Here is a 25,315-nt window from a genome sequence, read left to right as displayed (position 1 = left end):
CCGAAAGTTTTAAATCCACATAATATTGGTGAGTGTTCCAATCCCAATCCAAGGGTCATTAACTTTCAAGCAGTATCCCAGAATTTATTTATTTTTATTTTATTTTTTTTGTGCATGGGGTGGGGGGGAGATCAACCTTGAAGTAATTCCCAACTGGCGATACAAATACAAGAAATGTGTACTCGGGAGAGGGTGCAAGGCCCAGAATGGCCCCACTTCCAAAAAGCAAGGGACGAATATATAGAGAACCTTTTCCAAATGGAGGAACCTGCAATAAAACACAGAAACATAGTCAATTAAGGTTGCTTCTAAATATTTCTAATCTTAGATATCACAATTTTGAAAGACAGTCCATTGTTTGAGAATCTGCTGTACCCAGCGTCGATTAGCCCACACTGTTTCCTGAACAGCATCCACAAACTGCTCTAATGAAGGTGATGGCATACACATACGGTCAGCACCCCTCTGCATTCTTAAACCATTCTCTTCTGGACGAAAGAGAACCACAGCACCATCTTTTTTCCTATATGCTTTTAGACCTTCAAACAAACCCTGCAAGATGTAGAATAACAGATTCTTAAATTTCACATCATATGGCATATTACGATGATGATGATGATGATGATGATGGCAGCAAATTATGATTAAAGCTCTCAATTTTCTGAACAAGAAATTCTGTCTAAAATGAATAATAGAATGCGAGTCTGAAACCATTTGCAAATAAATCCACAGAAACTTGCTGAATAACTCAATGAATCCAAAAAACAAGTGCATAATGCTTGCAACAAAAGACACAGAATGGATCTTTTCCAATGGTCAACGTAATGCCTTCAAAAGAATCAGCCCACAAAGAAATCAAAAACCAAAAAGCTATCAAAACTAAGATGCGCTCAAATCATTTATGACATTCATCATTTTTCTTGCAGTCTAGATCTCTATGAGCCTCAAATGACACAGTTGGAAAGCCCAATCTCATGTCATACGTCTGATCTTTCATGGGCAACTCTATCATCAACATGGTGAATGCAGAATCCTTCATTAGCATCTATTAGCAAAATAAGATACAACGGACAAACTATGGTGGAGAATATGCTTTGGACAGTTTAAAGAATTAGCAGAAGAAACTTCTTGTGATACACCAAGGACTTACTCTTATACTCCATAAAAACATGGGTGTTGTCTATTTTTATATTTATTTTTTAAAAAAAATTTGAGAAAAATAACATGGGAGTTGTTAAAAATAGAACTAGACATATCTTGGAACCATATGGGCTCAATTCTTCATTTCAGCTAACAGTCTAAAGCTGTCATGACGATTCCTAACCCAGATTTGTCCAACATTTCTCTCATAAAGGATCTAGCCAGGAAATATCCAAGCATGCATGTCAACAAGTCTCAAGGGGTATGTGCACCAAGTAATTAGTCAGGTGATTTATGAAAAGTACCAAGTAATAATTAGTTGGGTGTCTTTAGGCTATGTTATATTTAAAAGGTCCATTGTTGCTATGATCCACATGGACATAAACTTAGATTCCTAATCCATGCTACTTTTGTCGAAGGGGCTTTACTTTTCAGAATTTCTAAACCCTCATCAAATATTTTGGTTGTCTTTTTTGAAAGGCACATTCATCAGATTAAAGTTCTAAACTTTCCCATCTTTCCGGATTTCTCTCAAAGAGCACCTAAATCAATGAAGCTGAGACATAAAACAGATAAGCAAGGTCCTATACAAGATTATATGAGATGAGATCCAAGCAGCAAGTATCTTTGCAGCAAGAAACTTGGTTAAGGGCATAATGGAATATTTGTAAGCCATAAGCATAAACTTGCAAACACTGCAGTCTGATGTATCAACTTGCCAAACTGGTAACGGTGTCGAATAATGTAACAAATAAGACCCAGTCTGCAAGAATATGTGGTGTATCTCCAAGAGACATTGTATCTTGGAGAAGAAAAGACTAATCATAGAACAACAAAGCGGTCAATTTCAGCAGTCTCGTGTAATCTAACTGCATCAAATGTATTTCTAAGCTATATAGACATTGCATCAATCAATATTACAAGCACAACAATCAAATAAATGAACAAATCAATAACGACTACAAGGACAACATTGAACTTACAAACAATCAACCTATCCTATTTTTTTACAAGTTCATCTACTATGCCCTCCATCAAAAGAAAAGATTGAACACAATGGATGCATATCAATTACCTGGCCTAGTTTACTACAAAAATATAATATAGAGCCCCAAAGAGCCAACTAGGAACACACGCTGGCAAGAGGGGACGGGTTGTGCTAGGATTTCACAGAAGAAGGGGGATTTCAGAGGATGCAGGGAGAGAAAAGGGTCAGCTAGAGGACCCTTTAGAAAGGACTGAAAAGTGGCTTATAATGTCTAAAACAAATGAAATTTTGTTTCATGTGATCGCTCACTTGCATCTCTAACCCTCAATCATAGGTTCTAAAGGCATGTGAGGGATGGAAAATCCTTGCAAAAATAGGGAACACGATCCATGAGCCCAAGGACCAATAACTATAGCTATGGCCCCCATCCCAAATCCACTGCTTTTGATTGAGGGATCCAAAACGACACCAAACAGCCTCCAAATATCTCTCCTTCAACTAAAAGTCAATTTGGAGCTCCAAATAAATGTGTGTCAAAGGGGAGGGGGGACGGGCATTTCTGCAGCATTTGTCTAGTTACTAGTGCAAGTTTTTTCCTACTATCATGAATTTTATCTTATTGAATACCATGAATTTTTATCAACCAATCGTCTGAATGCACCACAAGGCACAACAAGAAACAAAAGAACCATAAAGGAACATCATCAAACCAAAAGAGAGCACTACAAAAACCTCAATTGTCAAATGGGCATGGGGCAGCCAAAAGGATGCAAGAAGGATTCATACAAGATTCAGTGCAATCCTCGAGAAAAGTATGGCACACCCTTCAGTAACCATAAAATTTGGAGAATATGCAAAGCAAATCGGTCAAACGATCACAGAATGATTCATGGATCACAAATCACTTACATCCAAGACATCGTAAAACAATAAAAAACATATTAAAGGGCAACAAAGAGAAGGTAGCAACTAATTTCAGAAACCAAGATATCGCTGAAACTATAGGTCAAGTGTCATTGACCTGTCCATAGTTTAAGACGCCAGCAGACGGACTCAATCCAATCTCCCCATAGGGCTGCAATTCGCCACTGGTAAACTGTCCACCTTTAGCACATTTCATGACATACATGTAATCTGTTGGTGTAATCCCATAAACAAGGTTATCCCAATCCATATCAGCCAACTCTTCAACCTCCCTGCAGTAAATAACTCAACATATTAGAAAGAATCAAAACTGTCCATTCATTTATAATATCTATAAAGAGCTCAAACATAAAATGAAATGAACGCCAAGAACTAATAGTAATTGGAAAACTAGAATCAATCAACCAAAAAGAGGAAAGCCCATATTGTGTTTGGGGTGAATAACCTCTCGTCAAATGCACAAGTTGTTGGATGAGTATGTAAACGATAAACGTTAAAGGATTTGTGTTAAGTCGCTACGATATAAATAAAATGACAATTCGAGATTTCTGAACTTCCATGAAATTGATCTCGCAGATTTGATGAAGGAAGATAAATTAACCTCTCCAAAAAGTTGTCTTGCACAGTAATAAATCTAAGGCCACATCAGGAACAGCTGGAATGAAACAAAAAAGTAGGATGCTATTAACCATAATTTTTGAAGACTTGGTCATCTTAGAAACAGAAATATTCAACGGTAGCATTGCAGAATGTTCCTCATGTTACTAATTAATGATTCATAAGTTTTTTTTTTAAGTCAAAAAGAGACTTTTAAAGGTGTTTTGGCATGTCCTTTTCATCTATACCTTGCAGATATAAGATTATTTTGTCATCATTCGAGGTTCATAGCCTGTGGAGGACTCTAGGCTTTCCTCAGCTGTACATTAGGGCTTCAACAACCCACATAGGTGAATGCATATTCAGAATATAGATTCAGCACAACAAGGTACACAACAAGATGGTCCTCAAGACCAAGGCAGTGTTATCAAAACTGGAGCAATGATTGAACTAGTCAGGGATCTAGCCTAGTCAAAACATGTTTGACCAGTCAAACCATTGGAAAAAATAATAATAGGAAAAATAGGTTAAGATTATAAAAGGTGTTTAAAAGGAGGGGGGTGTGCAAGTGCAACCTCTGTTTGCGGGTCCAACTCGTCAAAATTGACTGCTCTGACTAGCCAAAACCAGTCAAATATTAGTTTTGGCCAGTTATGATCAAACCCCATTTTTGCTTTAGACTAGGCTAACCAAGGCATTGATCTAAGGTCCAACCCGACGGTCAGATATAGTCTTGATAACACTTGACCGAGGTGAATGTTGCAACTAATATCAAGGATTTTGGGCTCATAGGCATGTTTGTGGCTTTTAATTCATAACATTATTATCCATTAAGATCAAGAAGATTGTTCCTATAAACATAAATCCAACTCAAGGAGGTCATGAAAGAGGTAAACAAAAGTTAGAAGCGGCTTGATTGGCTATCAAAATCCGTGACACATCCAAGAATATGAGGGGTTTGTAGGAAATGGATTTGGGGTTGTCCTATGAAAACTCACGCAAGCAAATCAGATTTTAGGAGAGATGGAGAACAGATCACTAGTATTTAATCATTAATATCGATGACCTCTTCAGTTATGATCGGCAAACATTGTTTTAAAAAGTGGACCGCCAAGCACCTAGGCAGCCTAGGGGGTCCAGAAGGCTTGGGCACGGGCACATTGTCCAAGACTACTCAGCCAAATTAGGTAGGCTGTCCTTGGGCGGCCGCCCATCCAGGGGCGGAAAGCCCTTTGTTGAGGGGCTATTTTTGGGTTCTTTTTGAAAAAACAAGTTTCTAATGGTGGGTTTTAAGTTCATTTCAAACTTAAACCCACTAGAACCCATTTGAGAGAGAGAAACCTAAAAAAAACCAGATTTTGTGATTTTCATTGGATCAAAGTGTTTCTCAAAGTTATGGGAAATAGATCCAAATATCACCCATTAATATTATATTTAGTTTTAGAGTTTTTTTATGCCTACTAGAGGGTGTTTTTTAAGATTTTAGCACTAGAAAACATCTCAGAGGTGAAAGTTTGGAGATCGAGCAATCAAAATAAGGGAAAAACATTATTTTTTAGATTACTTGTATTATTTTGAGATGTCTTTTTTAGGATCTAGTCGAAGTGCGATCCAGGTTGGAAATATGGATATGACATGAATCCTTTGAATAAAAATTGCATAAGGGCATAAACCGGTTTAAGAAACATCTTGCTGGTGTTAGGGGGAATGTTGCCCCTTATAAAAATGCTCTTGAAGCTATCAAAGAGGAGATTAACCAATATATGAGTTCAGTAAAACACATACTAATGGGGGTATTTACCGGTTCAAGAAACACCTTGCCGGTATTAAGGGAGGAGATTATACAATATTTTTCACGGAAGCACAAAAAAAAAAAAATGTGATGAGGCATCAAGTAGAGCAATCAAGACACTTATGGCAGGCAGAAGAAGAGAAGGAAGAGGAAAATTCAGAAGAAACAGAGGAGGATGAGCGTTATGTTGAATTGGGAGATGACTTTGATGACAATGACCTCGAATCTGATGCATATGATGAGGCTTACCCTACTCCTGATGATGATGATGACTAACTCGTGTGTGTATGCTTGTATGGTTCTAGCATTGTATGAAAATATAGATTATGGACTATCTAAATTCTCCTCATTCATAGAAATATGGATTATGGATTATATGTTACATAGTTATGCTATTAGACAAAGACACTTTGGGCGCGTTTGATAACAGGTAGTTAGAGGAGAAAGAAGGAACTTCCCCATTACTGCACAAGTTCCATGTTTGATGCACGGAACTTATACAGCAAAGAAGTTCCACCTAGAACTTCCTTATTCCCTTGTGCTTAAGGAAAAAAGTTCCATCTAAAATGATGGAACTTAAAATAGGAACTCGGCTCCTCAAACCCTATTCTGCCTCCCTTCTTATATTTATATTTATATTGTTAATATTTATATATATTTGTATTATATATAATACATAATAGATATTTATAATATTATATTTTTTTTTTCTTTTTTTTTGAGAATTACATAATATATATATTAATAGAATAAATATAAAATACAACATATAATATATTATATTATGTTACACATAATATATATTGTGTTTATATTTAAATTATTAATATATTTATATTATATAGTATATATATTTATGTAATATAATATATTTTATTATATATTATATAACAAAATAAAATATAAAGTACCCTATATTATTATACATTTATGTAAGGGAAAAGTTTATATAAAGCCGAGGCTCTAAACAATCAAATTTGAGCCTACCTCAAAAAGTTCACTAGAAGAGGTTGTTTTGATGCCCAAATATCTTCAAATTGATCATATCGACATCAAGATGCATGGACATGAGAAAAAAAATGGATTTCAAGTTTTGGAAATAGTGTATTTTGTAGCGCATTTTTAGACCATCAATTTTCAATATTTTCAAGTTTTCATAGATCTGTCGATCCACACTATTTTTGAAGCTGTGAACTTTATAAATAAATATGAAAATATATTTTAAGGCTATCACAAAGATTTCCAGTAGTGAAACCACATTTCTCGACACTTTTTGAAGGTAGGCTCTAATTTGATTGTTTAGAGCCTAGGCTCTATACAAACCGCACCCTTTATGTAATATAATATATTTTATTATATATTATATATTATATAATAAAATAAATATAAATACACTATATATATATATATATTATAGTAAAAATATATATTATACATTGTATTATATATTATAGCAAGTTATAAATATCATATATTTATATTTATACTATTTTATATATATATATATATATTATATTTATTTAATGTAACACAATATAGTACATAATATAAAATATAATATATTTTGTTCTATAATACATTTTATGCATGTAATAGATATTTACAATACAATATATATTATATATTGTCTTATGTCTAATATAAAAATAATATTTAATATATAATATTTAAATAAACATGACTTTATATTTCAACAGGTTGTCAAACAGAGATACCTAGAACTTCTTTAACATTCTAGCAAGTTATCAAACAAGTACACTCAAAACTTCCTTAAATAACTTCTTTCTTCCTAGCAAAGAAGAACTTCCAATTTCCAAGGGACATTTACCTTCCAGTTATCAAACAGGCCCTTAGACTACAAACATTTTTCTTTCTACTGGGCCGCCCCAGTTTTGGGGGCCCGCTTAGGCACTGAGCGGCCTAGACCTCCTCGGCTGCCTAGGTGCAGCCTAGCGTTTTTTGAAACACTGTTGGCAAAATTCTAAAGTTCAATTACCAACTTTCAGGCTCTAAGAAAGGGCATTGGTGGTCTCAGCTCTTATTCACCAATGTTACGGAATGTGCAGTCCAAAGAATGTTCTGTATGAAGGGCGCAGCATGAAGTGGATAGAAAGTTTCCATCCTGAGGTAAATCTGCCAAAATATTCCTCACCACCAATTAGACGAGGGCACTATTATATTTCATTGAATCAAACAGTTTCTATCTTAAAATCTTATGTTGAGATACTTCAAAAAGTTACCCTAATTTAGGACCAACTCTCTGGCTCCTATAGAGATCTATGCACAAACCGGCGTACTTAGGATGACATTGGTGCAAGGGTCTAGTACTTGATTAGGGCTCTTATAGTGAAGGGAAAATAATGATTTGGGACCAAATAATGTAGGAATAAAAGCTAAGTTGACAGGATATTTCACAAAATATGGAATGTAGCATCCTTTTAGACTCTCTTAGCAAAATAGGAAACTTCTTCTAACTACAATTTGAGAAATATCTTACTAAAAAAATAAACATCTTTTGACATTAACAGTCCCATGGGCCAACAACCTTATAGAAAGTTGTCTATGAGTCACAATTTCACATGGCCCTACTTGGCTGGGCTTACTGTCACTTCTTTGGGGCCCTAGCCGGCCCACTGTGATATCTTGTAAGCAGTCCACCAAAGGAAAAACAAAATGTCTCTTAAATAAAACTATTACACGAGTTTCAATGGCAATGTGAAACAATTTGATGCTTGCATTTAAAAATGCAGATTCGATTGCTAGGCCACCAAGTTGCCTAGCCACCTGGGTGGCAAGGCAACTGCCAAGGTGGCGTTTGGGTATGCGCAGGTTGCCCAAACAGAGAGGAGGGGATTTTTGGACATCAATGGTGATAGGGGAATTCAGGTTGGATAGTAACCCCCCAAATTACATTTAAGTACGAAGTATTTAAAAAAATAATTAATTAATTGCTTTGTGTGTTATTGTGTTATACTATTTCCGATCATTGTTAACGGGTTCTTACAACCAAGGGATCAATTCTGCTCTGAAATTTCGCTCCTACGCTCCAAGAAAGGGAATTTTGCTCCCTATCAATTTTTAAAGTTTCGAATTCAATACATTATCAAAAAAAAAGTTTGGAATTCGATCCTTCCTATTAGGACCAAGATCCAAAGTTACAGGGCATCCAAAGTCCGAGCATTATATCACCATATAGTAGTATAGCAATATATAGCATAGTATTAGTAGCAGATAGTAGACTAGAGTATAGTATATAGCATAGTATTGGAGTACAATATAGCAGCATATTATTGTGTAGCAATGTAGTACACTATAACATACATACTATACCTACTATACTAGTTAAGTGCTCTTCCGGTCCCCCCTCGTACATGAATTTCACTTTTTATTAAGGTGTTTGGCCAGTGATATGCGATACAAAATTCCATGTTGATCCTTTGAAGTGCTTCTTTAGACAAGGTCAAGTGACATCGGATTTGGCCCAAATTTGGACAATTTGCTCTTAATGTCCTCATTTTAAAACCTAAGCATTGTCATCATTATCCAAGATCATCTCAAGGGCCTTTTCATAGATCAACAGCCATGATTTATTTAGGGTAAAAGTAGTCCAAGGGATGTCAGATTGACTTGAAATTTGGAGGGTGGGCCCGAAATATTGCTGATTAAACATGCCCTAAGTTTCACTGCTGTTTGAGATTATTGTCAATGGCTCCCTTTACGAGGTGCTCCAACTGGGCCTTCGCTGATCTGCCAGCAATCGGAGTGAACTTGGGATCCTTCAAAACTGGGTCGAAAATCACCTAAACCTTGGAGGGTGACTTTAAAATACTCCCAATTAACATTCATCCAAGTTTCACTGAAATCCGCAGTCCCGATACATGACCTCCCCTTTATCGATGCAATATCAACTGAGCAGCAATCAGGCCGGTGGTACCTCCAAATGGGCCAATGGTCCACCCAAATATGCTGAGATCATGCCAATTGATGCATGAGAGCACATCCCGGATATTCTCTGAATCCCACCCTTCCAAGATCATTGAATGAGTACCTATGGGACTTTATTGTTCTGAGTGATACAAAATATACACAAACAAGTATGTACAACATACTCACCTTGGAAGGGTGCCAAGGCCGAGTAACTCAGCCGAGTCTGAGTTGACTCATCCAATTTTAAAATATGGTCTGGAAGGAAGACCTTGGACTAACTGCAACACACACCTAGAATTTGGGAAAGAACCTTATGATTGCAGGGCAAATAACAATATCATTGACCTCTTTGTTGACATGTTTATCCTCTGCAACCCGTAACTCTCCAAGGAGGAAGTTTATAAGACCCAAAAGATGATGTCAAAAGAGAATAGTAAGGTGGGTCATCATCTCCTCCCACCCCCACATTGAGCATATAGTCAATTTCATGTACTCATCAAGACCATGCCAATGAACATGAAGTAGGAAATTGCTGACATCCTTGAGAAGACTGATCGTTACTCCAAAAACAAGCCATCCCTAAAACTATTCAAAACAATGATGAAAAAAGACCATGCAAGTTGGCCCCTTTTTTTCTTTTTTTTTGAAGCGGTGGCATTTAAGTTTACAAATTAACCAGAAGAAGTGAGTTGAGGCAGCCCACATGCAAGCAATCCCTTGTCTAAGACAATATATTATTCTAAGACAGTAAATTAAACATTCACATTCTCAAAAATCATAAATATCACTTCCACCTAAAACAACTTCACAACCATGACTACCATACTATAAAATAAGTATGGGACAGCAAGCCCTATCACTCTGAATGAAAGATGCAGCCAGCAACGGATAAAGCTCAAAAGAATAATCTTCCTTCGGTCATAAAGAGCAACAACCCGCGTATTATGTTTTTCAAATATTTACAACTTCACATGTCTATGCAAGTGAAAATCCAACTCATGCATTCTTTATGAAGTAAAAGACAATCAAGCCAGGCAATGGGCTCAGCCTTGAGTGGTTAGTACTTGATGTTTGCAACACACATCAAAAGTTCAATTCATACTACCAAACTACCCAAAAAAAAGGGGACAATCATGATGAACAAATGCCCAAGAGACATATAAGGAAAATATAAATAGAAAGTAAAAAATCTGCTTACTAAGCCTTCATTGCATATCACAAAAAAGAACAAGAGGAAAGAAAAGTTCAATAGGCTAAGGAATTAAATAGCTATACGGGCTTTCAATTAAAACGCATTTAATTGTAGCACAATATCAAACCAAAATCGCAACAAGTATCGCCTTCGGATTTTGCTTTTTGACATACCTACACGTGTCCACAGCAATTGCTTCACACCTTGTCTGGGACGCATCTATACCACTTGAAGAAATGGAGCAAGAGTTATAGTTGGGCTGCAAAGAAGACCATAGATATGCAAGTTAATTAAAACATATTTATCCGCAACAATTTCACAATCCTCTCATTCAAATGAAAAAATAAAGGAAAAGAAAATGAATAGTAAAGACCTTCAAAAACATCAATTCTAAACAGATCAGATTTAAACTAAAAAAGCAATAGCAGTGGCAATTGAAAATAATAAAATCCAAATCAAAGATATATAAAAATTAAAGGAATAAACCAATAATCATAACCTACGCCTTTGGAAATGTTTCGCATAAATGTGGAAGAAAGGAGTACCACCTTGTTGTTGACTTTTGTGGCCTTTTAAAGGATAGAGTGATTGTAAATATGATATTTTATAGTGGAATATGCGCTTCAGTGGAATTGTGTGTGACTGACCGAGGTTTGCAAGGTTTATGGACCTGGTCATGTAGCACTACCGAGAAGGGTTTATAGTAAGTCATCCCTTGTTGATGTCGAAGAGATGCCCAGGGATGATGTTTGTGCAGTTGTAGGCCAGTGAGTGCAAAAACCAAAGCCTCAACAAACTTCCGCACAGCATGTACATATGACAACCACATTTCTGGGAAGCAGCCCAACAGAGGAACACATATACATGTGCATAGACAGACCCCCCTATTTACTAAGGTAACAAGTGCTAGACTTGCTCTTAAAGGGGGGACCAGAAATCCACATTCCAAGATCATGGCCGCACTGTTTATTATCCAATTTTAACAAAGCTAATCATGAGCCCCTTGAAATGAGACTGTGGGTCATGGGTCTTTGTTGGGCTGGATAAGAAAACAATAATGGATCATGGTTTCTTGGGCAAGTGGAGTGCCTTTATTGTCCCTAATTTTGACCCCATTGGTATCAGCCCCTCCTAATATATTTTATTTTGCTATTATAAATATTTTTATGATTTTTAATTTTTTTTTAGAATTTTAAATATGATTTCTGTCGTAATATTCATTAAAAGGGTATTATTAAAATTTTCAAACCTTGACAAGGCATATGTGGGGACCAAGGATCCAGCCCCCACATATGTGTGCCACCCATGTGCGACCCACTTACCCCTTAGAGAGGCACGCCACTACTTTAAGAAAAAAGTGGCACGCCTGTTTTTTAGGAGAAAGGGGGGCACGCCCCATTTTCTTAATATTTAGTTCAAATTTTAAATTAAGTAAAATATAGGAAATCTTTTAATTTTAAATAAGATTTTGTTTCTTATTGTAGTGGGAGTTTTAAAATATAGATTATATTTAATTATGAGAGATCTAGATTATGATAAGATTGGTTATATTTCAAATTTAAATAGGAGTTACACTTGGGACAAAATCTAAGAGGAAAAGGTTCCCATTTTCCATCCAAAATCATGATGTCTGATTTGTGGGACGGATAGCTCTGTTTAAATCTCTCTCACCGTACAGATTTCATAATTATGTTAAAGGTGAAGCTGGAAATTGGAAGGCATACTTAGATTGGAATCCTATGCAAATTAGGAGATAGACTTCATTCTATTTAAAGATCTATATAGACTTCATTCTATTTGAACCTCATTCAATTTATGACAAGATTTTTATCTCCATGAAAAGAATCCTCTCTCACACATCCAAGTTCTCTCTCTCTCTCTCTCTCTCTCTCTCTCTCTCTCTCTCTTTCTCTTTCTCTCCCTCTCTCTCTCTCTCTCTCTCTCTCTCTTCTCCACGCACTTTTCTCTTTCAAAAAAAAAACTGAAGTTACGTGCCTCCCCCCTCTTTACCCCATAAGGAGGCACGCCATCCTCTCTCTCCTCTTATTTTGAGAAACTTCTATCTAAGAAAAAAAAAAAAGGTGAGACTTTTCAAACCCTAAGTGAGGTTTGTTGATTTTGTAAAGGAAGAGTGGTACTACCAGCTAAGAGAGAAAAAACCATCAATCTTTGCTCTAATATGTTCCTATGGCCAAACCCTAGATGGATTTTTGAGCTGTCTAAAACCCTAGAGAAAGAAATATTGCCTAAGTAGCTTCCTATTTTAGAATTTTCAGCAACACCTAAAAGAGTAAAAGTGCATCACCGACCAAGGAATCAGGAGTGCGTGTACCAAGACCTGTGAGGGTAACTCCAGGCATCTTCCAGTAGTCTTCCGAGTAGTTTAAATTAATTTCCAGTATTATTTCATATTTTTTTGTGAATTTTCAGGAACTTATATTGTACAAAAAATTATAGTGAAAGTTTGTTTAAAACTCCCAGATAGTTTCTATTTCTTTTGGCAGTGAAAATAAATATCCTAGATACAATCTAGGATTTTATTTTAATTTACAGTAACATAATAGTGGCCCATATAAGTGGAATTCAAGTATATTGAATTAAAAAAAAAAAATCAATTTGATACCTTGAGTTCCACATAGTCAATCCTTTCACTTGCAGCACAATTTCATACTTTATAGTCCAAGAATGACAATCAAGTATCAAATAATGTTGTTCAACTATTAACAAGAAATGAAAAATACACTCTTATTACAAGTGGAAGTAAAAATACATGGAAAAAAAAAAACATTCGACATACATTCATGATGATTTCATGGTGACGCATGCCAAGTATTGCCATAAAAATGCCAATTGAATTTTTGTTTATGTGTTGGAGTAAACCTGCCATATACTCCTTTTCCAGACATTTGTGAATTCAATGGTTGAGAACTCAATTAGGGGCCACATGAAGGATCATTAGCCAGAGAACAATCCAACAGAGCCTCAATCCTCAAAACTTAACTTCTAATTAAAAGTCAAAACAATTCTAGTTCATTAAAGAAAAACCCAATGCCAAAAGTATGCAAATTTATCCCCAGAAGTCAAAGCTAATGATGAATTTGCACATTGTGGAAAATTGTTGCTCTTAGTAACGAAGGCATGCCATAGACATATCCGTGGGAACAAGGTCCAATACCCATTTTATAAAAAATAGAAAGACAATTTGGCAATAATTACAGAGAAGCAGGCACATATTGATGCTATTTGACATGGACCCTCTTTCACGGCACACAAATGCAGCAGTAGCCAAAATCCCCAGGTTGTATGATGCACTTTAACCTTGTTAATCACTTGTATCCTCAAACCACATACAATTATTGTTTATCCACATCATAGTTGCGGGAACGTCGGGGGTAAGGCCACGGCCCCACCTTAGTAACTAGATCCCGGAGCTCCTCTGAGGGATCTTAGGCGGAGCTAGGCTTAGAGAAATAGGGATCTCTCTCCCTACAAAATGGGGTCTCGGTCTACATGCCTGTAGGATCCCTCCAAGGAGAGGAGCTATACAATTAATTAAACTACGGTTCCTCTCCTTATTATAAATTTATTTCTTTGGAATACGTTTAATTCCGGTGCATATCATATTGTGCTAAGCCAGAATTATGGCATTAAAAAACTACAGTTTAATAACATAGTAAGCCAATTTATGATATTATTGAACTGTATTATTGTGGTAAATTGAAGTACTATAGTTATGTCATTAGTAATAAGCTAAGGTGTGTGTGATGGATGGATCGAGGTGGTAAATTCAAGTACTATAGTTATGTCATTGGTAATAAACTAAGGTGTGTGTGATGATGGATCTAGTTATATCATATATTGTTAATTGTTTTATGTATGGTTCATCTTAGATCCTCCAAGTGAAAACCTCGATCCCAATAATATGAGATCTTGCTCTGAGGTATCCTAGGATCTAGCTCCTTAATTTATAAAATGTACGAACATAGATCAAAACCCAAGGAGCTACCCTATGCAGTTCAACATTCCCCAAATGGATCCTACTCCTAGACCCGCCCGGCCTCCGACAACTATGATCCACATATGTAGTTGTAGCACTGTTACATATTGCCTTTTCATGAACAAACAAAGTGCTAACGTAAATATCCAACAAACAACCTTCATTTATTTACATTTTCTTTGTGTATAATCATCTTCCCAAGATATCCCTTGCATCATTTCACTCCTCAGCTCCTCATTTTAAATGACTTTCAATGAGATGTTTCTTGCATTCCTTCTAAAGGTTCTTTAGGCTTTAGCAATTAAACATCATAGTGTTGCTTATTTTGTGGATTTTGTACATTTTTTGGTATATAAATGTGTTGTTATTTCAATTACTTGTTTTTCTTTTTCTTTTTCTTTTTCTTTTTCTTTTTCTTTTTCTTTTTCTTTTTTTTCTTTTTTTTTCTTGAAAGGGTGATGATATATGTATATACACATGTAATAGTAGGAGTATAAAAGGTCACGAGGGGTAAGGTTGACAGCAACCCACAAAATAGGTGCTCCAGGTATATGAAAGATCAAAAGGCATCCCACAGGTCTCGATATAAAATTTGAAGCTAGTATTGAGGTCATAGGCAGAACACATGATGTCAGGAGCTCTACAAAGGAGAACACAAAAAAAGAGGAAGATAGCACTGACATGGGAATAGAGGGTGATAGAGGGAGAGGAGAAAGAAAGAGGTGGAATGCAAAGAAAGAAAATAGAGGTCGAAGGAAGTAGAGAAAATATGAGTATAGAGAAATCAAAAAGGTGAAGGTAACAAGACAAAAGACGAGACAAGAATTGCAAGCACTTCAATAGGAACTGCTCATTAGAATACCTGAAAGCCAGATACCCCAAACACATCCTCCAACTAAGTGACACTCTTCAATGCTGCGCTTGAAGGCCTTACCATATTCCACTTAACTTATTTTATTTTTGGTTGTTTAATACTTCAATTGAAGTATGGAGGCTAGAGACTGTTCATATATGGACACGGTTCCCTAGTTATAATCTTGTGTATTTTTTTTGGGGAAAATTCTTTTGTACCCCCCAATTTTCGACAACCATTTCTCAAGAAACCCAAGGGTTCAGAATATTTCTGGCGGCATAGGGTCTCTATCTTTTCTGTCCTCAACCCCCTGGACCCCTTTGACCATATAGTTTTTACCCAAAGAAAGGGAGAAATGACACCCTCTTAACAATTCTTTTTCTTCTCCGTAATCCATTCACCCTCTCTCTCTCTCGAAAAACACCATCTCTCTCCCCGATACCCAAAACACCCTCTCTCTCTCTCTGAAAACTCCGTCTCTCTCTCAAATACTCAAACTGAGCTCAATTGCACAAAGTGCCCCTCTCTACATCGTCTCTCTCCTCTCTCTATGAAAAGATGCTTCTCTCTCTCTCAAGCACCTAACCCTTTTTTTTCATCTGAAATTCCTTCTAGACAAGAGATGATAGAAATACGGTTTAAGGCACACCTATTCCTCTTCCCTGTGTGATTGAAATTCCAAAATGATAGATTGATTTGTGCTAGATCAAAATTGGATTTATTAATGTTGGGGCATGAATTAACCCATCTAATCATCACCAGAGCTTAATTCAAGCCTGCGAAACCCTTTTCTTACCAACAAACTCATAATTGAGGTTGGGTCCTTCTTCCTGGTATTTCAAAAGCTAAAACTCCTGGCTCAATTCAAACTAAAGCGAGGTTTCCCTTCTTGATCAGCAGCGCAAAATTCGAATTTGCTCGCATAACGTGTAAGAAATAAGCTTTTCCAGGTTTTCTCCCCGACAAAAGAAGCTCAAACCCTATCAATTCATACTTGATCACAATTGAGGGGCTTACAAATCTAGCTTCAATTGAAACTGGATCAGTTAAATTAAGGCTTATGGGATTTCAGCCATGGGGGAGGAAGAGGAGAGAGATGCGTCTTGAGAGAGAGAGAGAGAGATGGTGTTTTGAGAGAGAGAGAGAGAGAGAGGGAGACGGTGTTTTTGGTATTTGAGAGAGGGACGGAGTTTTGAGAGAAAGAGAGAGAGTGTTTTGAGTGAGAGACATATGGAGAGGTTAATGGAGAAAATAGGGTTTGTTAAGAGGGTGTCATTTTACCTTTTTTTGGGTAAAAAATACATGGCCAAAGGGGGTTGGAGGATAAAAAAATAGAGACCCTACGCCGCCATAAATATTTTGGATCCTTGGATCTCCTGAGAAATGGTTGCCAAAACTAGAGGGTACTGAGAAAATTTCCTTTTTTTTTAACTCGACCTCATGGTTCATGTTATGTATTATGAACTTCTCCCTTCAATTTCATTGTTATTGCTTGGTGAGATATTTGAGTGTTTCATGAGATATGGACACGTGGTGTGTTATAATTTTCTTTTTGTTCCTGATAATTTTCTAAAATTTTCTATTTTTTCTCTATTTTCTATAGTTTTTTCCATGTTTTCTCAATTTTTTACATTTTTTTGCTTTGTTTTATGTTTCTATTTTTTTCCCGGGTTTGACCAATGAACAAGTTCAGGCGGGCAGGTCTTACTGAATTCGTGCCTCACCATTTCAACCTCCAATCTGACCCTGACAACAATGATCAAATTTTCCACTATCTGGATATATTTTGTATTTCCCATATTTTCTTTACTCTTTCGTTTAACTCATACATTCATCACTTTCTCCAATTATTTTACAAATACGAAGCAGAGAATCTCTGTTAATTATGGTTCAGACACTCAAAATGACTATGTTGCTAATTATTTTAAGTAGCTTACAAGTCCATTTACACTTGTAATGGAGAAGAAATCTAACTACAAATTAGACTTTCAGTTTTCCATTAAAAATTAGATTTTTTATTCCGCAACCAAGTCAAAGTAAAATTAATAACAATAATAATAATTATTATAATTATAATACTAATTATTATTATTATTATAAAAATAATAATAATACTAATTATTAGTATTATTATTATTATTATAAAAATAATAATAATAATAATCAACAGAAACAGTGCATCATCATTTTTTTTTTCCCAATTGGTTAACTTTGTTAAAACAAACAAAAGAACATAGATCTACAAGAGGTGGCCAATCGACAACCACATGATAGGTGCTCATAGCACATAGGGAGAAGAGGAAAAAAAATAAGGAACTGAAAGAACTTGAAAAATGAAGAGAAAAAGGTGTGACCCTCTAAACAGGTGCACAAAGTACATAAGGCAAAGGAAGAATAAAGGCTAAAGGGTAAGGAGGAATACAAAAAAGAAGGTAACTATGCAGAAGAGGGTTAGGGGCTAAAGAAAGTAAGATGCAGGAGGATGCTATTCTTCAGGAGCTGGAAAGCATTTGGGTGTCCGAAACCGAGAGGGTACATACTTCAGGGCCGGGAGAGAGAAGGGTGACCTGTCGGGTGGAAGGAGATTGCTGGGTCCACAACTGGTGCTCAGGAGCGGGAATACCTCCAGCCTAAATGCAGTTTCTTCAGGAGCTGGATAGCATTTGGGTGTCCAAAACCGAGGAGGTACATGCTTCAGGGCCGGGAGAGAGAGGGGTGGAAGGCATGACCAGTCGGGGTGGAAGGAGATTGCTGGGTCTACTCTCAGGAGCTGGAATGCCTCCAGCCTACCAAACTGTACATTGACGAACTACCAAGCCAAGAGATGTTGAGGGGAAGGAGCTAAGACATCATCTGTCCCTCGCACCACAGTAGTTCTCCCTTACAAGCTAGCTGAAAATGAAAGGAAAAGAGGGGAGAGAAAAGGGGAAGAGAGGGGGGTGAGCTAGAAGAGGAAATAGGTGCTGAAAAGAGAAGGGTAAGAGAAGAAATGGGGGGAAAGAGTCTAGAAGAAGATGTTACATTCGGGGGAAAGAAGCCGAAGGATGGGAGGAGTCGGGCAGAAGGGCCTATAGTGGATGCAGTAGAGGAGAGAGCAAAACAATATGTCAATGTTTAGAATATATTTTTCCCTCTTTTCTTTTTTTTTTTTCTCTTTTTTTTTTTTTTTTTCTTTTTTATATTGTTTTTCATCATCATTATTATAACCATTACAATTTTTTTTGATGCTGTCTATAACCATTACAAATATCACCCAGAGAAAGTGAACTACTGAGAATAAAGAAAAGAGTACTCTTATACCAAGATTTTCATCAAAGTGACAAGCAAAAACATTAGATCCACAAACAAAATGCAAGCAAAAAACAACTCATTACAACAATAAATCAGTTAATGGAGAAAATTAATGAAGGAAAAGCACCTTGAGAGACAATGGCGAAGGACGTTGAAGAAGCTTGACAGAGGAGAAACCTCCAAGAGGTGAAACCTTCGGTGATCCAGGCACCAGCCGGGCCACGGGCAGAGTAAGAGCCAGATTTTCCATCTTCTCTTGTTTCTCTCTCTAATGAAGCGTTCTCTCTCTAAACCAACCTCTGCAACTGCTGCGTCACTAAACCCTAATGATCGGCAAGTATTTTCGCAGTTCAGCAAGGCTGCAGAGGGAGAGAGAGAAAGAGCCCCTTTGCCCGAGTCAGTAGTGGAGTAAGGCGGCGCAGGCGCTCAGAGAAGTGAGGGGTTTTATCTAGGCTATATTTCTTTCCCATTGGGACAACGACAAAAAAAGCGTTCGTCTGCGCTGACGTGTCAATTGTGAGGTTGGAGTGGAAGCCATTAGAGTAGAAACCATATTCTACACCAGCGCTATGTATAATGGAAGCCATATTTTTGCTGTAATGAGAGAAAGGTGGTGGAGAACTCGTTAAATTTTAACCGGAGATACGAGTTAAGATGGACGGTGTCGTTATGGGTCCCACGCCATTATTTGTAGCGGGGTGATATACAATCATTTTTCTTTTTATTATTATATAATTATATTATTGATAGCTGACGTGGAAAGGCCATGGCGTGCATTATCTCAAAAAATATATATTTTTGACCAATTATAGTATTTGCATTGCGCAGTGAAAGCGGTGTATCCCCCTTCGACGGAGGGAGAAGAGGCAGTCATGTATGTTTATATGTAGAGAGTACTCCCCTCACTCATGATCATAGAACCAAAGGGATGGTACGCCTCTCTTGTTGAACACTCGAAGCCTCGCACCAGCAGTCGCAAGGGTATATGTTTGTATTTTGGATCATAGTTACCGGCAGCGCGAGCGAGAACGGGAACGGCTACAGTTTTGAGAGCGGAAGCGTCAGATTGAAGGCTGCCTAAAGCTCCGGAGCTCGGGAAGCGAGTTCCGATGAGGCTAAAAGTTGCGGATCGAAATCTCGTATACATAGGGAGCGTGTTCCCAATACATTGGGATCGAGGTTATTATATAACGGGAAGGTGTTCCATGTAAAATGGGGTCATGTTCTCATGTTCATGAGGATCGCACTCCCATAAACAACAGGAACGGAATCCCATTTAAAGTTGAGTCGTGCCCCTATCTAATAAAAATGTGTTCCTATTTGGAATGGATCGAGCTCCATTCAAGGTTGGATCGCATTCTGCTTAACTTGGAGCCAATCTCCACATGTCCTCTCTCTCTTACTCTCTCTATCTCTGTCTCTCTCTCTCTCTTGACCAAACATTCACCACTTCTTTAGCCTCCGTACCACCCCTAATCCAATGGACCCATCTGCCAAAATGCGCCTCTCTCTCTCTCTCTCACTCTCTAACTTCATGAACACATTCATCTAACTTTACAGTGAGTGGACTCTTTCTCTCTCCTCATAGAGCACAACAGCAACAAAAATCTACATACCCATCTCAACCTCGCTTGCTAGCAGTTGGGGACCTCCATGGCGATCTCCAAAAGGACAAACAAAGCTCTGAAAAATGGCTAAAATCTTCGATAAAAAGTTATTCACTAGGTTGCAAGCAACTCCATGGTTATGAAACGTGGTAATATCCTTGACAGAAGAGGAGAAGAATTCAAGCTCTTTTATTTTTTAGAAAAACTCAAACAAGACGCAAAGAAATCAAATGGGAAGCTATTAATTTTACAGGGAAACCATGAAAAGCCTGAATATACAAGGAGATTTCAGGTATGTTATAAAAGTTAGCCTTGACGAATTCAGGAATTGGGTGACTGATTTTCTAGAGAAATTCAAATGAAAACCGTTGTAAATGATTGGAAAAGCAAATTAACATTTTTAATGGAGTACCAAAAAATTATCCATCTGGAATTTAGGGCTAGAATATTTGCTTTGAGTCCTGGAGGGGGAATTTCTACGCGTTTTTTAACTGATAACCCTACTACTTTAATGGTGGGTGGCTCTATTTTTTTCAAGGTGGGATCCTCCCTAAGGATGGAATTCTGGGAATGTAGGGATCGCGATCTTAAAATTCTGGGAGCGGGGATCTTATTTGTTCGGGAACACGTTTCGTGGGACAGTGGACGCGAGATCCGTGCGATAGTGGGAGCAAGCTCCATTCTGAATGGGATAGAGATTCCTAAAAATAGAAGCAAGCTCCCAAAACTTTGAGAATGGGTTCTGAATGAGATCCCGACCACGGAGTGTTGGAGCTGGGTCCCAGAGCAAGAGCGCCACCCTAGCTGGGCGCCCCGGTAACTATGTTTTGGATACTTGCATTGGCACAAAAGAACCATGAGCCTCCTCATGGTTGGGCTCGTTGCTCAATGTCTCAGGCTCATTATTTATGAATGAAACAATGGTTCCACGAGATCAATCAAAGTTATGAATCAAGCCAAACTTGATTGATTCAATGGAGCCAACTTCTAAAGATAACAACAAAAGTTGATGTTTTTGTTGACCACACTCATGGTCACATGTAATTATTGAACAAATACTAGAGTTACCATCAACAAATGAAAAATCAACTATTGAGCAATCCCTGCTGCACCATAAATTGAAGAATAATGACTTTGTGCGCAAAGACCACATCCTGAACACCATCAGTAACCTAATTTATTACATGTATTCATCAATATCATTGATGAGAATATTTTGGAAGCTGCTAGAAATTATCAAAATGAGGAATCAGGTAACCAAAGATTTTATGTTTCATATTGCTTATACTTTAAACTTTTCCCATATCCACATATATACATATATATATATATATATATATATATATATATATATATATATATATATATATGGGAAAAGATGGGATTAGCCCACTAGCTTATATGAGCATATGAGCCAATGGCTCAGATTGAATCTGGGACGATCTGATGATCAAAGATGTTCGATAGTACTTGAATTATTTTTTTTTTTCTACAAATCCAAACCACTGAAATTTTAAATGTGTATTATTCTCATCAAGGCACACCTAATAAAAATATAAAAAAAATTATTTGTAAAAAAGACCAAAATACCCCTCAAAACTTTTCGAGGGTATTTTGATCAATTTATTTCATGTAAAATGTTTTTTTGATATTTTTCGAAGATTCACTTATTTTTTATGAATACGCTCCTAAAATTTCAAGTGATTTGGATTTTTAGAAAAAAAAACTAAAATTCAAACACTACTGGACATTCGTGATCGTCAAATCGGCCAGATTCAATTTGGGACGTTGGGCTCATATGTTCATATGAGCTAGTGGGCTAATCCCATCTTATGGGGATATTTTTTGGATATTCACCTATTTTTGTTGTACACACGCCTAAAATTTCAAGTAATTTGGATTTTTAGAAAAAAAAACTAAAATTCAAATACTACCGGACATCTGCGTTCGTCAGATCGGCCCAAACTCAATCTGGGATGTTGAGCTCATTTGTTCATATGAGCTAGTGGGCTAATCCCATATTATGAGATTAGCCCATCCTATGGGATTAGCTAGTGGGCTAATTCCATCTTATGGGAAAATATAGGATTAGCTCATTAGCTCACATGAGCATATGAGCCCAACGTCCCAGATTGAATCTAAGCCAATCTGATGATCACGGAAGTCCGGTAGTGTTTGAATTTTAGTTTATTTTTTTTCTAAAAATTCAAATCATTTGAAATTTTAGGCGTGTGTTCAACAAAAATAGGTAAATCTTAATAAAATATCAAAAAAATATTTTACATGAAATAAATGATCAAAATACCCTTGAAATGTTTTGAGGGGTATTTTGGTCATTAGTTTTTTACAGATACTTTTTAATATATTTTTATTAGGTGTGCATTGATGAGAAGAACACACATCTAAAATTTTATATAATTTGGATTTGTATAAAAATAAATAAAATTCAAATACTACCGGACATCTGTGATCGTTAGATCGGCCCAAATTCAATCTGGACCGTTGGACTCATATGTTCATATGAGCTAGTGGGCTAATACCATCTTTTCCTATATATATATATATATATATATATATATATATATATATATAAAAAATTAACTAATAGGCGTTATAAATGGACACGATGATTAATTTGATTTAATTAACTAACAGGCGTTAAGTTTATGACAGTATCCTCTAAACCATGGCAAGTTCAATGAAAGAAACAGTCAAAGATTTGCATTGATGGGTTGACAAGGAAATAGCAAATAGAGAGAAAAAACCAATCATGACACCTTTAAACATACAAAAAAACCTATTTTAGATCCTAACACACTTTAGCTTTCTAGAGAAGAGCGACGAAGACAAAAGCCTCAAATAGGCTCTAGAAGAACGACCACCAAAACACAATACGTTAAAAAATACACCCAATTTACAACTAAATTTTTTTATGTGAGAGAGGCAAGTCTTATTGACCAATACCATCACAATCACTGTTGGAAAAACCGAGCGAGGGTTAGATCGGAATTGGCCACTGATCAATTTCTGTTTTGGGCGGTTTTGATGATCTATCGATATTAAAAAAAAAGCATATAAATTCTCAAAAATAAAGAATTTAGTTTGTAATATATTTTTTAATATTTTTTATATTATGGTAAAGATTAAAAAAAAATTGGCCATTAACATTTACTTTTATATTTTTCTATTTTTTTTAAAAAAAATTTAAAAATACTTCTAGGTACAAATCGATTCTTTAAAATCTATTTTTTCATTACTTTTCAACTTCAAATTTTAATCATTTATTATATGCTTTTCATATTTTAGAATATCTTTTTTGTATCTTTTTTATTTTTTTAGCACTTTTTTTACTGCCTGAGACTTTCCCAATTAGAACAGTTAAATTGGCTGGTTTACTAATTAGACCGATTAAACCACTTCCATACCATGTCCAATTAACCGTTCCGATTCGATTTTACTAACAATGATCACAATAGAGAGGGCAGTTTTTCCGCAAAGAGAAACCGATGAAAATGTACTCAATACAAGTTCACAACAATCAAAATTAGCCTAAATTAACCATAATAATATCATACTCACGATTGAGTCTTCCTTTCCTCCACCACCAAATTCCATTCTGTCTCTTGTATTCCAATTCTTTCTCTTTTCGTGACTCTACAACCCTAAGAACATAGGGTATATCAAGTGGTGAGAAAGCATCAACAAAAGAATAACTTTTACGACATATCAGCATCTATGGAGATAAAGGAGAATTGTTTTTTTTTTGGAGAAAATTACTCAATAATCAAATGCAATGCAAATCATAAAACTAAGTATGATCTCATCGATTTGAAGTCAAAGAGAGCCATGCTAAGAAAAACTAAGTATGATCTGGTCAATTTGAAGTAAGAGAAGGATGCTAAGATAACATATTGGTCACACATTGCAAGGATATCAAAGGGAACATACCTGAAAATCTCAATATGGAACTTGAAGAAGTGGCAGATCGTACAAAAACTGACAAGGAGACGTTTTAGAGAGAAATAAGCTTCCATTTATAGCATTATTTTCCTAGTGGGACATTTAAGCACATTTAAAGATATTTTCATTGGTTCTTATTTATTAGAAAGGTGGTAAGTATGGGAAGATATCCTAGAGAATTTTGGACATTTATTAGAAAGGTAAATATGGGAAGATATAAGAGATAATTTTGGACAACTTTAATGAGGACAGACGTGCACTTCTAAATTCCTATTAATCTATCCTTATTTTATACATGCACATATAAATACATATAAATAAATAAATATCTCAAGCTATATATATTGGGCAATGATTTCATGTAACCGTTGTATAGTAATATGATGCAACAACTTTAAAAAACCATCTTATAGCCATTTGTTTGATCCAAAATTTGGAATATACACTCTTTTCATTTTAATGAACAGGAAAAAAATGAAAACACAACCTAGAAATTATTTTCTTAACCCAATTAACATAAACCATTCATTTTGGTGAGATACTTAGATCTAGGCCTTACAAAGATTTTTTTATTTCCAATTTTTTTGGATGGCTTTATTATCATTAGATGAACAATGTTAAAAAACAAAAAAATGATTTTGAGTTTATAAAGGCTAAGATCTTGAAATTCACAAAATGAATGGTCTAGATTCGTTTTTGGAGGGGACTCATTTTGACTATATCTAATATTCAAATTGAACTCTTTTTTATTGGGGGATTGATTATTGAGATGAAGAGTGTGTGTGCAAAATTTGAGGTCATACAAATACCACAAACATGGTTTTATAAAAGTGTCATTGCATTATACTATGATACAACCGTTACATTGGATCATTGCTTATATATATATATATATATATATATATATATATATATATATATATATATATATATATATATATATATATATATATATATATATATATATATATATATATATATATATATATATATATATATATGGGTGCGGTTTCCATAAGGTTGCAACCTTAAACCATCCAATAACAT

The 25,315-nt window shown here is 35.9% G+C and overlaps 1 protein-coding gene and 1 long non-coding RNA gene across 2 annotated transcripts in view; both read right to left on the bottom strand.

The window, feature by feature from the left end:
* Window positions 1–19,008, bottom strand: part of LOC105421531 (branched-chain-amino-acid aminotransferase 3, chloroplastic-like) — a 35,129-nt gene extending 16,121 nt beyond the window's left edge. Inside the window, exons 1-5 of the mRNA XM_011629250.3 lie at window positions 18,829–19,008; window positions 10,734–10,819; window positions 3,150–3,324; window positions 376–552; window positions 137–268 (exon numbers count right to left, since the gene is read on the bottom strand). Coding sequence (XP_011627552.1) covers window positions 137–268; window positions 376–552; window positions 3,150–3,324; window positions 10,734–10,819; window positions 18,829–18,951 — 693 coding nt within the window. The 5' untranslated portion in view covers window positions 18,952–19,008. The remainder of the gene's footprint in view (window positions 1–136; window positions 269–375; window positions 553–3,149; window positions 3,325–10,733; window positions 10,820–18,828) is intronic.
* Window positions 19,009–21,269: 2,261 nt separating this feature from the next.
* LOC148779424 (uncharacterized) lies at window positions 21,270–24,317 on the bottom strand. Its single transcript, XR_016045158.1, has 3 exons — window positions 24,257–24,317; window positions 23,888–23,970; window positions 21,270–21,480 (listed from the first exon to the last, which is right to left on the bottom strand). It is a non-coding gene; the product is annotated as an uncharacterized LOC148779424 (long non-coding RNA).
* Between the last annotated feature and the right edge of the window lie 998 nt (window positions 24,318–25,315).

This window comes from Amborella trichopoda, chromosome 12 (genome assembly GCF_054954075.1).
Source record: "Amborella trichopoda isolate Santa Cruz 75 chromosome 12, AtrichopodaSantaCruz75HAP2 v2.0, whole genome shotgun sequence".
In the NCBI taxonomy this organism is placed as follows: Eukaryota; Viridiplantae; Streptophyta; class Magnoliopsida; order Amborellales; family Amborellaceae; genus Amborella; species Amborella trichopoda.
This window is presented reverse-complemented; position numbering and strand designations above follow the sequence as displayed.